General features: G+C 34.3%; 1 protein-coding gene across 1 annotated transcript; it reads right to left on the reverse strand.

Annotated features, from left to right (window-relative positions):
- Nucleotides 1-356: 356 nt before the first annotated feature.
- Nucleotides 357-5,621, reverse strand: LOC115996247 (deoxyhypusine synthase-like). Its single transcript, XM_031235401.1, has 8 exons — nucleotides 5,498-5,621; nucleotides 5,016-5,242; nucleotides 3,900-4,067; nucleotides 2,618-2,836; nucleotides 2,455-2,541; nucleotides 1,384-1,516; nucleotides 1,066-1,301; nucleotides 357-880 (listed from the first exon to the last, which is right to left on the reverse strand). The coding sequence occupies exons 2-8, from the start codon at nucleotides 5,229-5,231 to the stop codon at nucleotides 788-790; spliced, it is 1,152 nt and encodes a 383-aa protein (XP_031091261.1). The 5' UTR covers nucleotides 5,232-5,242; nucleotides 5,498-5,621; the 3' UTR covers nucleotides 357-787.
- Between the last annotated feature and the right edge of the window lie 4,799 nt (nucleotides 5,622-10,420).

A 10,420-nucleotide genomic window follows, 5' to 3' on the forward strand; every position in this document is an offset into this window, starting at 1 on the left:
CCAATGTGGGACAAGTGCTTTTTACAAAGTCTTTTTCAGATTCATTTTTCAACCCAAATGAGTCTACTTTGAGAATCAATTTCTCATTCACTCATTATTCGTTTTGAGCGTATAATATATCAATTTCTTCGTCTCACTACGAAGAGTGCGAATCCACTTTGACCCGACTCAAATCAAAAGTGGAACACACATATACTTGTATCACAAAATAACCATTTAAATGCTATCTTATACTAAAAGTTCCAACACATTATTTATATACATGAAGTTCAGTATTTGTGTGTGAACGTATTTTGATGTATAGTCCACTTTGAACGTGTTTTGCATGTGACTATAGTTGCAAGTATACTGCGAAGTAAGAAAAGCATGTTTTATTTATTAAATGTATCATTCAAAACAATCAAGATACACATCTCAAAATCCTCACAATGTTTCAATTCCAAATGTAAGAACAGGCATCTTCCTGCGATAAAAAAAGATGTTCCCTGAAGAAGAAGAGGAAGTGGCCATTTCTAAACAATAGTTACACAACATATATGGGCAAGTGTTTCCTTGAGAAATGACAAATTTAGGAAACACAGTACCTAAGCAACGCTGAATTCCAAGCAAATCTATGCATACATACCTATAACTAAAGGATTTGTTCCGTCTCAACTGATAGTAAGACTGAGCATATATTATTTTTTATATATTTATGCTCGACGCTTATTACACGCAATGCAAACTAGCAACCCTAAACTCCAACTGAATGAATGCAACAAGAAGGCCTTGATGGGAATACTGCCACTTACAGATTGTTAATTAGTGGATTTTTTTTAGCTTTAGTTGCAAATGTCTCTGCTACCAAAAGGGGAAAAGCAATAGTTGCATCACAGTGTACCTACACAGAACAGAACAAGACATCAGAAAATGGTTTGTCACGGCTTGTGCAAACAATTAAAGCATGTGCTCCATCTCAACTGATAGTTGGACTGCACATATTATATTTATGCTCATACAAACAAGGCAATTAGTTAAAGAGAGAAATATTTCAAGAATGGATTAGTTATGCTTGGCATTGCTAACCTTCACAGCTTTGGATATATCGCGTATTTTTCCCCACGACACAGCTTCATCAGGGCGGGCACCAGAATCGCTTCCATCGAACTCCTGGGCCGTGTTGATGTAGACTGCAAAATCTGCACCATTGCGCATCATATTCGCGTTGCAGATATGATGTTTAGGCAGCCCTCCGCCAAGGATAAGTGCTCCAGTCTTCCTAGAACCGGCATGAACAGCCTCACCATTCATAGCCCTGACATCTAATAATGGACAGACTAGACTAGTCACTTATCAATTTGTTGTTAAGTGGTTAGTATTTGGGCAGGCAAAAAGATGAATTACCTCCTACAATGTCAATGATTAGACCAGGATTATGGTCTGAATTATCTGCAGCTTCCTTGCTGAAAGAATGGAAGTATAACATGTCTCCTAGAGAGCCATCAGTTAAGCTGGGACAGAAGACAGGAATTCCATTCTGGATACAGAGCAAAAGAAAATCAAGAAAATCATAATTCCTTTATGTTAGGATCAAACGCTTACCGCTATGCCAAAAGTTATAGCTTGTAGGGAAGGTTATTTCTTTATAGACCGCCATCACATTTTCGAGGGGCAGGGTGTTAGATCTGACCTTTTACCGGCCTCCGCCCAACAATTTTCTCCCAGAACTTGTTAGTATTAACTACATAGTGGGACTCGAACCGGTGACTTGGTTCTAATACCACTAGTTAGGATCAAGCATTTATCATGGTTGAAAAAATTGTTAGGCGCTCATCGGACAATCGGGGGTGCCTAGCGCGCCTAGGCTCCGATTAATCGGCGCCTAGGCTCCGATTAATCGACGCTTAGGCGCCCATGTATTTTTTTATTTTATTTTTTATTTTTTAAAAATTTGTTTAAAATTTTTTATTTTTTTAAAACTTGATAATTATAAACTATTTAATACTTTAAATCTTTAATAGCTAATACTAAAATATTAAATATTAACTAAATTTGACCAGTTTAGGGTTATTTCGTCATTTTTGAGTGAAATAACTCATTTTAAAAAGAAAGGAACAATAACTAAGACTAGGTGACCTAGTTGACGCCTAGAAGGCCTAATCGGCGCCTAGGAGATCTAGACACTCAGCAGCTAGGCGGTGCTTAGGCGGCCTAGTCGAACGCTAGACGGCCAGCCGCCTAGACCGCCGATTATGGTGATACATTAGGCGGCCGGCCAGCGCCTATCGCTTAGGCGCCAATTAATCAGTGTCTATGCGAAATTTTTGCAACATTAGCATTTACCACTACGCGAAAGACTAATAAAATTGCGCCTTCGCTCCAAGCTATAATTTTTGGAGTAGTGGTAAACGCTTAATCCTAACACACCCTCAACGACAATTATTCAGAGCAAACAAAATTAAATTGGGAAGGTACCTTGTATGCCCAGTATAAATATGAGCTCTCATCATTAATCTCTTTCCCAAGGCGAGCAATAACTTTAGATGGTGTCCATGATACATTCTGTGAAACAAAAAGGGAAAAAACATCATAGGATATTGTTCCTGTGAGTGTGTTGTGTGACATAGAAGACCAATACCTGTTTGGTTTGCTCTTCATACATCTGGTCGAAAATGGGAATGATCCAATTTTCAAATTTACAGTAATTGTCATTTGGAACCAACAAGTTACCAATGCGGTTCAACCCCTTCGAGCGTAGCACAGAACCTTGTAACGAAAAATCGCCTTTATAAGTGGGTGCAAGACATTTTATGAGATCCTCCTCTATACCACCAGCTGTTGTCACCACTACATCAACCTGCAACCCAACAAGATGATGGCATTATGAGTTTCATATATAGTGAAGTTCACACGCAGTATGATACAACTATTATACCATGGACTAAAATTCACCTTACATTTTGGACTTGGTCCAAATATTATATGTCTACCGTTATTAGTACTGTCAAAGCGGGTCGACCCGCTCCACCGCAGACCTAATTTCTAATTGGCTTTTGCGGGCCAATCCGCCAGGCCAGCGAGTTAGGGTTCATGCAACCCTGCCAGGCCAGGCCCATTCTTTCACAAGCCACTTTTTTGTAGTCCTAATCCGCTCCACAGCGGGGCGGGTGCGGTCTAGCCCACGGGCTTGGACCCACTTTGACAGTACGAACCGTTAACATATTACGTGCATTCAGTTAATAAATTGTGTCTTGATAGCTTAACTGCATATGAAGTATATACAGTTAACATATTTCATTTAATATATATATTATGCATGTTCAATTTATTTACAAACATATAATATATCTATTAACTGCGGACGCAATTATGTTAACTACATACACATATCTTAATAATTATTTTAGTCAAGGTCATGGTTGCAGTAGGCGCTAGGCGCTAGTCGGGCGGTAGACTAGCGCTTAGCGCCTAAGCGGTCTAGGCGGCGCCTAAGCGGTCTAGGCGGCGCCTAGGCGGTTCTAGGCAGCGACCTATAAAAATAAAAAATTAATTCATGTGTGTGCGTGTATGTCATATATTATATTATATATATTATATATATATCTTTTACTTCTCTTACTTATATAAATAAATAAATTTAAATATATATAAATGTAATAATAAAATTAACAAGACCGACTCGCTCGAGTTAACTCGGCTAACTCTGCCGAGTTGGGCAGGTTGCCTCGGCCAAATTCAGCCCAGTCGACCGCCAACTTGGCCGATTAGGCGCTAGACGGCCTCCTAGGCGGCCGGCCACCTAGGCGGACGCCTAGGAAGCAATTCGCCTCGGTCTAGAAGCGCCTAGCGTCTAGGCGGGATTTTTGCAATAGTGGTCAAGGTTGACAATGCGAGGTAGATCTGGACACAGAAACACTGACCATGCGGTGCTGAAGTAGATAGCGAATCGTTTCTCGAACACCTGAAGAAACAAGATTGGATGTGAAGCCTAAGAAGATTTTGGTAGTCACTGAGTCTCTATAAGCAGGATCTTTCTCTTTAGTATTGCAGTCTTCCATTGTGGGTTCATGGGAAAGCCTCCAATCAAGCTTTTACATAATCAAATTAAATGGCAGTGTGTTAGCAATTGGAAATGAATGAAGGCTTGAGCTGAACATAATCTAATGGAAATTGAAATCTTGACAGTCAAGTATACTCTCACTTAATTCTAAAGACAAGTAAATCACTTTATTTGGTGAGAGAATTGCAATTTATTCATTTACATTGAATTAGAATGGCATGTGTCCCTCTAGTTATTTCAATTATGCGATTTTTGGAAAGAAAAAAAAAAAAACCTTTAGACAAAATTATCTTTCTCTTTTCTAACCTAAAATTGATGTTCATTTGTTTGCTATAATAAATATTGGCATTTTGGTCCTTATATTACCTATTTCTTTTCAATTTTCATGGATATCAAATAGTGCAATTGAAATTCTTAGTAATATTATATTCCTGCAAATCAAACACGGGAATTTAAATGTTCACGCTATTCCCGAAGTTTAATTCATTTCCTTCCTAATTTCCTTCCATGACCCGCATAGACTCAATTGGTCCCTTGGGTGAAGTTTATGAACAATGACATGAGATCAAGTCTCACCCGTAGTATGTAGTGTGAGAGCAACCTCTCAAAGTGAGGGATTTGTGTTCAACTAAGTTAACGTGATTTACATTTTTTCATATGCTCTGTCATGTCGAGGCGTGGGGACCTCGGGATCAGAGCCAGTTTTTTTTTTTATTTGCATGGCCCTGTGCTGGTAAATAAGTGAGGCCCTATCAAAGTACAAATAAACTGCAAATTGAAGAAAAATTAAGAGAAAGTGCAAAAAACTTAATTTTGGGTCAATATAATCACAAATACATATACTAATTATTAGGTCAGGGCTGGACTAGAGGCCTCCAAAATTTTGGGACCCTGTATTGTTGCCCATCTTGCACGCCCTAAAATCCGGCCCTACTCGGGATAGGAATTCAACCTTTTAGAGCAACAAGAATCATACCATTTCATTAACAATTTGGATGGCTTTGCCGAGGTTGGATGCTTGGAAGCCAGTTGAGAGCAGGGAGTTGAGTAAGTGAGGGTATTGAACGCCATGGTTGAAATCATAGCCCTCAATTTTCATGCAGGATCCCTCAAGGCTCTCTGATTTCTTAAACACTGCAGCGTGTGCAGAGTCCATAGCTCTATTCTCATCTCCAATATTGGCTTCCCCCATTATATTCTTTACTGCAAATCAACAACATAACTTTAGCAGCATAATAATAAGATATAAATCTCCAAGAAGCCATGAAGGGTGAAAAGATAGTGTTATGACCAAAAAAAATGCATAATGCCTAAAGAAAACCAAATGAAAGGGAATTGAATTCCAAATTAAAGTATTCAGCCCATAATATCATAGTAAGAGACACGGATAGATATTCATTCCTACTATAATTTAACTATACTATATATGCATGATGAGAATAAAGAAGTGTATAGTACCTAATTGGCTTTCAGCTTGCCCAGATCTCTATCTCTCTCTTTCTCTCTCTCTTTCTCTGTGTGACAATGGCTACTAGTAACTAGTGACGCTGAAGGAGTGGTGGAGTGACAGCAAATAGCAGAGCTCATCATTTTATAACAGCATGTGTGGATTATTGAATAAGGAAAAATTGTAATTTATGCCCCTTACAAATATGTCAATTATTAATGTCACCTTTGAATTATCAGTAGTGTAAATATTGCCTCTCAAATTTCAAAGCATGACATATATTGTCCCTCTCGTGAATTATTAGAATATTAGTGGTGTAAATGTGGTTACACGCCGTTTTTCCTGTTCAGAGACCATGTTTTTTTTCCTCCATTTTTCTTTCTTCGTTTGTTTTCTTTCCGTCGACAACAATGTTTCTCCTTCTTCCTATTAGGGGAGGGACAATATATGTCACGTTTTAAAAATTGAGAGGCAACATTTGCACTACTAATAATTCAAGGGTGACATTGATAATTAATTTTTTCATTGCAAAATGAAATTTAATTATTGAGGATAATTACCATTATCCCTATCTCATTTTAGATGTTATGTTTGTGAGCATAAATATAATATGTGCAGTCCAACTATGAGCTTAGGCTTTTAGTTGAGATGGAGCACATGCTTTAATTTGGTATCAAAGCCATGCAAAAGATCATGAGTTTGAATCTCCGCGTCACCCTCAAAAAGAGACTTCCAAGTGTTGCGCTTGGAATCCACCGCACACGTTGAGGGGGCGTGTGCAGTCCAACTATGAGCTTAGGCTTTTAGTTGAGATGGAGCACATGCTTTAATTATGTTTACTATTTATTGGTAAAGTGATTTATTTTACTTTTTTTTATTTAAGCTGATTTCTTGTGAGATTAGTAATACTTTTTAACTAAAATATAAACTTTTCCTTATAACATTTTAATTTATTTTATTTGTTGTGTTTAATGATACTTTTGATATTGTTTCTAAACATATAAATTTTATACACTAACAATAAATTAAATAATACAAATCATTAAATTATAAACAAATTGAGTCAAGGCCTATTAACTAAACACAACATTAAAAAAAAAATAGAACGAAAAGCTTATAAAAATTCAAATACCTTTACATAATAATTAAAATATGTGAGAATAATATTGATTCACCATTTAGAAATGAAGATTTTAAATTATCAACGGGATTCCATGTAATTTCAATTCTTGAAATTTTAAAAATTGAAACTTCAAAGAAAACACCAACCAAACATTGAGAATTCACATTTTATAAGAATTTAATTTTAGTGAATTAAATAGACTGTAAATGATTTTACGATGTTCGTAGGGCCATAGGTATGGACAGATCCAGTATGGGGCAGACGGGCAGTTGCCCCCCTCCCCCATCCCACCACACCTTTTAAATATAAGGGATTCTTGTATATGTATAGTAAATGTTTAGATATAAGTAAATAATATAGATATAAATTAATCAAAGATGAAATAACTTAGAGAGTTAAGTATGTATGTGTTATATATAGTATAGGTTAAGAGGTCAAATCTTTGTAAATTAAAATATTTAATTTGTTTTAATCTTACGCCCTCACTTGATGAAATTTCGGGCTCCACCTCTACGCCCATAAGGATAAATATATCATTTTTGTTACACCAAATGTTATCATGTACATATTAAAATAAATTTATATAATTAAATTGATTTATTCTTAATATTTCATTTCATATATATTATAATTTCAACAATATGAACAATAGTTAAAAAAAATTATATGAGAAATCAAAAAGATGTAAATTTTCCTATAATAAATGCGTAGTAAATTTAAGTGTACGATGCATATATATTTTCTTCCCAAAACTTCACTCCTGCGACTAATTGAGCTGTCCATTCAGGCGATGAATATATATTTGTATGTAGTATATGCTAGGAAATAATATTAGTATTTCAAATTTTTATTTAAAGTTACTTTGGATAATATAATCATAAATATTGTTATATTTTTATAGAAAATATAATTTCTTTTACATCTCAGTATAGTAAGGAAAAAAAAAATTCCACATGTAGAAAATATATATACACACACACACACATATACACACAAAAAAAAAAAAAGAAAAAAAATCAATGAGACTCACGTGCTAGATCTAAAAATAATCAAGTTCAACTTGAATATTTTAACATATTTACAACATATTTGGTTTATGGACAATGTAATATAATTTTTGAACCATATTCTTTGATGAATTTAGGGTGTGCTTGGTTCAAACGTTGGAATCGGAATGATAATGAGAATCAAATACTTAGTAATAGTAGTAAGTTTAAATAAAAAGAGTTACTTTGTTTAGTAGCAATAGGAAGTGGAATCAAAATAAATAAATATATTTTTTTTTGAGTACCAAAATAAATAAATATATAAAAATGTATAATACAGATATATATACACATACATGTGTGTGTGTGTGTATACACGCAAAAAGAAAATGAGTTTTGTAATTATTAAAGGATTTGATTCCAATGGTAAGATAACAAAAGTAGATAGACAAATATGATAATGAGTATCAAAACTCATAGTAGAATATCAAAGTCTTCAACCAAACACCACTTTTCTATTGTATTTATTGAAGAGTTAATTCCATTTTTTGTTCTAAAATTATAGGTGACAGTCCACTTTTAATCCTTTTTTTTATTAAAACATCAACTTTTGGTCTTAATATTATTGTGACATGACCATTTTTTGTCTTTTATCAACAAAAGAGTTTAAATATCGTTAATACAAGAACATTTCGGTCATCAATTATTGATGTTTTCAAAATAATAAACATAAAAAAAATATAATAGTTCAACATACTTTGTATAAAAAAAAGATTAAAATGCATTTGTATTTAATGATATTTTAACGATTTCGTTGATGAAGGACTAAAAATGATAATGTTACAATAATACTAAGACCAACTAAGGATATTCTATAAAAAAAAAAGTTAAAAGTGAATTGTCACCTATAAATCTAGAATAAAAAATAGAATTAACTCTTTATTCAATTGTCTTTTCTAACTTTTTATGTAATTCTTGAGTATTTATACACGTGCTACATGCCTGTTGATTTGTTTGTGGTTGCGGGCTGCCCCTGAGGCTCTGCCTGGCTGGCATGTCCTCTAGTTAGAGTTTAAAATCAGCTGTAAAGTACTACCTAATCTTTCCTCTCTACCTGAAACATGTGATGAAATCATATATTAAAATTGATCTGCTTCGCTGGACCGATTTGATGTGTCATTTTTATGGAGCAAACTATGTGGTGGACTAGGATTCATCATTTATTGTATGTGGATCAGATTGTATTTATAATATCTATATCTATATTGTATCTATATCTATATCTATAAATCTATATATATATAACTAGATATTGTCCGTTACAATACACAGTCTAAACTTGTATAATTAAATATAAAGTATTGTTATAACATTTATAAAAATAAAATAAAATTATGATGCGTATCTCTGATCTTATTGTCCTAGGGAGAATAGTGTGATAGTTGATAATTTAGCAAATATAGTGATCAACTGCGACTGTGACTGGATGGATTGAGCTTGTCCGGCCCTCCAATTCATATTCTAGGGGATCTTGTGAATGTTAAAGGCGTTGCTAGTATGTGTTCTTTCCTGTTAGGGTGCGTTTGGAAAGCAGGAAAATGACTTCTGGAAAATGAGTTATTTTCCGGAAAATAATTTCATTTTCCTTGTTTGGATGTACTCGGAAAAACTGTCTTTGGTGTTTGGCTCATTTTTCGGAAAATGAGTAGAAATATATAATTATATATTTTTATTATTTTATTTAAAATATAAAAATATATAAACTAATAATATTTATTTTAAATTAATTAATTAATTAATTAAAAATATTTATAAAAAAAAAAAGGACGGCGGCTGCCTGGTTTCCGGCGGAAACTAGAGCAGTCGCCGCTGCTCTAGTTTCTGGCGAAAATCAGAGCAAGCTGCTCTGGTTTCCGCTGGAAACCAGAGCCAGCGGAAACCAGTCCGCTGACTCAGGAGGGACGGCTTGTTCCGTCCCTCCTCGCTATGGAGCCTTGTTCCTATTTCCGGAAAACGACTTCCGGAAGTTGTTTTTCGGAATTTTGCATTGATTTTCCGTGGTCAACGGAAAATGTTTTCCGTTGACCACGTTTTCCTGTTGTTGCCAAACACATGAAGCCCGGAAAATGATTTCCGGAAATCATTTTCCGGGCTTCCAAACACACCCTCAAGGGAAAATACAATACTTTTACATTTCGATTTAAAAGTATTACTTTTTTATTTAAAAGTATTATATTTGCCCTTATAAGTAAGGGGCACTTGTCAACATTACTTATTATGAAAAATGTATTACTTTTTCTCTTATAAGTAACAAAAATGGGTCACACTTGTATGAGACCGTCTCACGGATCCTTATTCGTGAGACGGGTCGGGTCGGGTCGAAGCACCATGCAAATATCACACTTATATGTACAAATGTCATACTTGTATGCTCAAATATAATACTAATCAATAATACAATTTTTGTTATTTATAAGAGAAAAAGTATTACATTTTCCATAATAAGTAATGTTGATAAGTTTTCCTTACTTATAAGGGAAAATATAATACTTTTGAGGAAAAATGTAATACTTTTAAATCAAAATGTAAAAGTATTGCATTTTCCCTTAAAAGTATTACATTTACCCTTATAAGTAACAAAATTTTTATTCATGATTAGTATTACATTTGAGCATATAAGTATGACACTAGTATTATACCCGTGCGATGCACGGATGTTACTTATACAATAATAAGTTAAGTAATTTTAACATTTCAGTTATTATTCGTAGAAGTTACTGGTTGTTGAAATTTACATGCATGTAAAGATATTTTGTAAAATTGAG

Source organism: Ipomoea triloba, chromosome 11, assembly GCF_003576645.1.
Source record: "Ipomoea triloba cultivar NCNSP0323 chromosome 11, ASM357664v1".
Classification (NCBI taxonomy): Eukaryota; Viridiplantae; Streptophyta; class Magnoliopsida; order Solanales; family Convolvulaceae; genus Ipomoea; species Ipomoea triloba.